At 31.1% G+C, this 1,553-nt stretch overlaps 1 protein-coding gene across 1 annotated transcript; it reads left to right on the forward strand.

The window, feature by feature from the left end:
• The first annotated feature begins 259 nt into the window (after window positions 1-259).
• Window positions 260-1,553, forward strand: LOC129906604 (uncharacterized). The gene is made up of 4 exons (XM_055982414.1): window positions 260-635; window positions 713-1,116; window positions 1,187-1,297; window positions 1,357-1,553. Exons 1-4 carry the CDS (start codon window positions 375-377, stop codon window positions 1,505-1,507), a joined length of 927 nt encoding a protein of 308 aa, XP_055838389.1. The 5' UTR covers window positions 260-374; the 3' UTR covers window positions 1,508-1,553.

Below are 1,553 nucleotides of genomic sequence, written 5' to 3' on the forward strand. Positions count from 1 at the left end.
AAACTGAAAATTAAAAACTTATTGAAGTGTCTTTCAGCTAAAAAACACCCCGAGATATATTTCGTTTTTTTTTTTTAATCTCACACAGAATGTTTTATTTGTTGGAATAACTTATTTTAATTGACAGAAAACAAGAATAATAAAAGTTCTGCTTTTCAATTTGCATTTCACAAACCATACTAAGCAAGACTCTGTGTTTCACTAAAAAGCAAACCAAAGCAAAGTTAAAAAAAGAAAAAAATAAAAGAAAAAAAATAAATCAAAAAGATACACACAATTTACCTACTTAACGTTTATAAAAGGCACGAAGTTGACTGCTTTCGAAGCACAGTCAAGTCAACATTGTGCCACTAAGGAACGTGAAGTTTTGAGAAATGAGAAACTGCCTTGTCGTGTTCTTCTTCTTCTTCTTCTTCTCTCTCTGGTGCATTTATTTGTCTGTTCGCGGTTTAAAATTAGCACATTCCGGAGTGGAAGTCGTGCAAAATACAAGTAGTTCCTCTTGCACTTCTTCTAACAACTGTAACGGCAGCAAAGTTAACTGCAATAGCAACCAAAACCTAAGTGAAGTTGAGCAGCAAGTCCATAGGAGAAGTAAAAGATATTTATTTTTTGAAAAGGGTTCTTTTGTGTCGGTAAGAGTATTAAGCTAGAAATTTATTCCTCGACAGTCTAATGGAACGCTTTTGTGTTTTTTTTTTGTTTTGTTCAGGTGACAACAGCTGCAGTTAAGTCTATTCTCCCAGCAATTCCAAGAGGATTTAATATTATTGTTGAGGAAAGTTTATATTATGAACTACCTACGTCTCTAATGCTGCCAAAAAAGAATATTATGAAGCCAGTTGGAAAGACAAAAAATAATTTAGTGAAGGCGCCGGCAAAGACAAATGATTTTCATAAACATGGACATAAAAATTATGATTTTAACGAATGGAATAATTTTCCAAACTATGGATATCCAAAATATTACCATAATAATGAGAGAAACTATGTTCAGCATCCAGAGTATGATCCTAATGTTAAGAGGCGAAGGTTACGAGATGTTGGTGAAGAATTAGCTTCTTTAATCGATATTGATGCACTTTTCTTTCAAGAAATTGAAAATTTTGCTAAAAGGTGGGAGGTTTTTCAATTTTGTTACGATTTTTTTTTTTAAATTTTGAATCTTTTTTTTTGTATTTTGAAGACTTGGATTTAATGGCCGATATTGTGTTATGAGAACATTATGTGAAGCTAAACATCTTCTGTTTGCCGAAGGACAATCATTGTTTCACGATATTATAAGAATAATTCTAGAGTGAGGAGCATTTTTGTTTAAAAATTTTACCAAATTGATTGACTTTTATTTCTTTGAAGGTCTTCTTTGCCAAAAATTGAAAAGGATCCAAAATATTACAAGGCATGGAATATAGAACATTTAATGGATTGTGCGAACTTATATGGACCACATTGCAAGATCAGTTTTATTGATTTTTTCACATATCAAATTCATGGGCCTTCGAACTGAAAAATTATAAATTTTTAAAATAAACAGAACTTCAATTTATTTTAAA

Source organism: Episyrphus balteatus, chromosome 1 (genome assembly GCF_945859705.1).
Source record: "Episyrphus balteatus chromosome 1, idEpiBalt1.1, whole genome shotgun sequence".
In the NCBI taxonomy this organism is placed as follows: Eukaryota; Metazoa; Arthropoda; class Insecta; order Diptera; family Syrphidae; genus Episyrphus; species Episyrphus balteatus.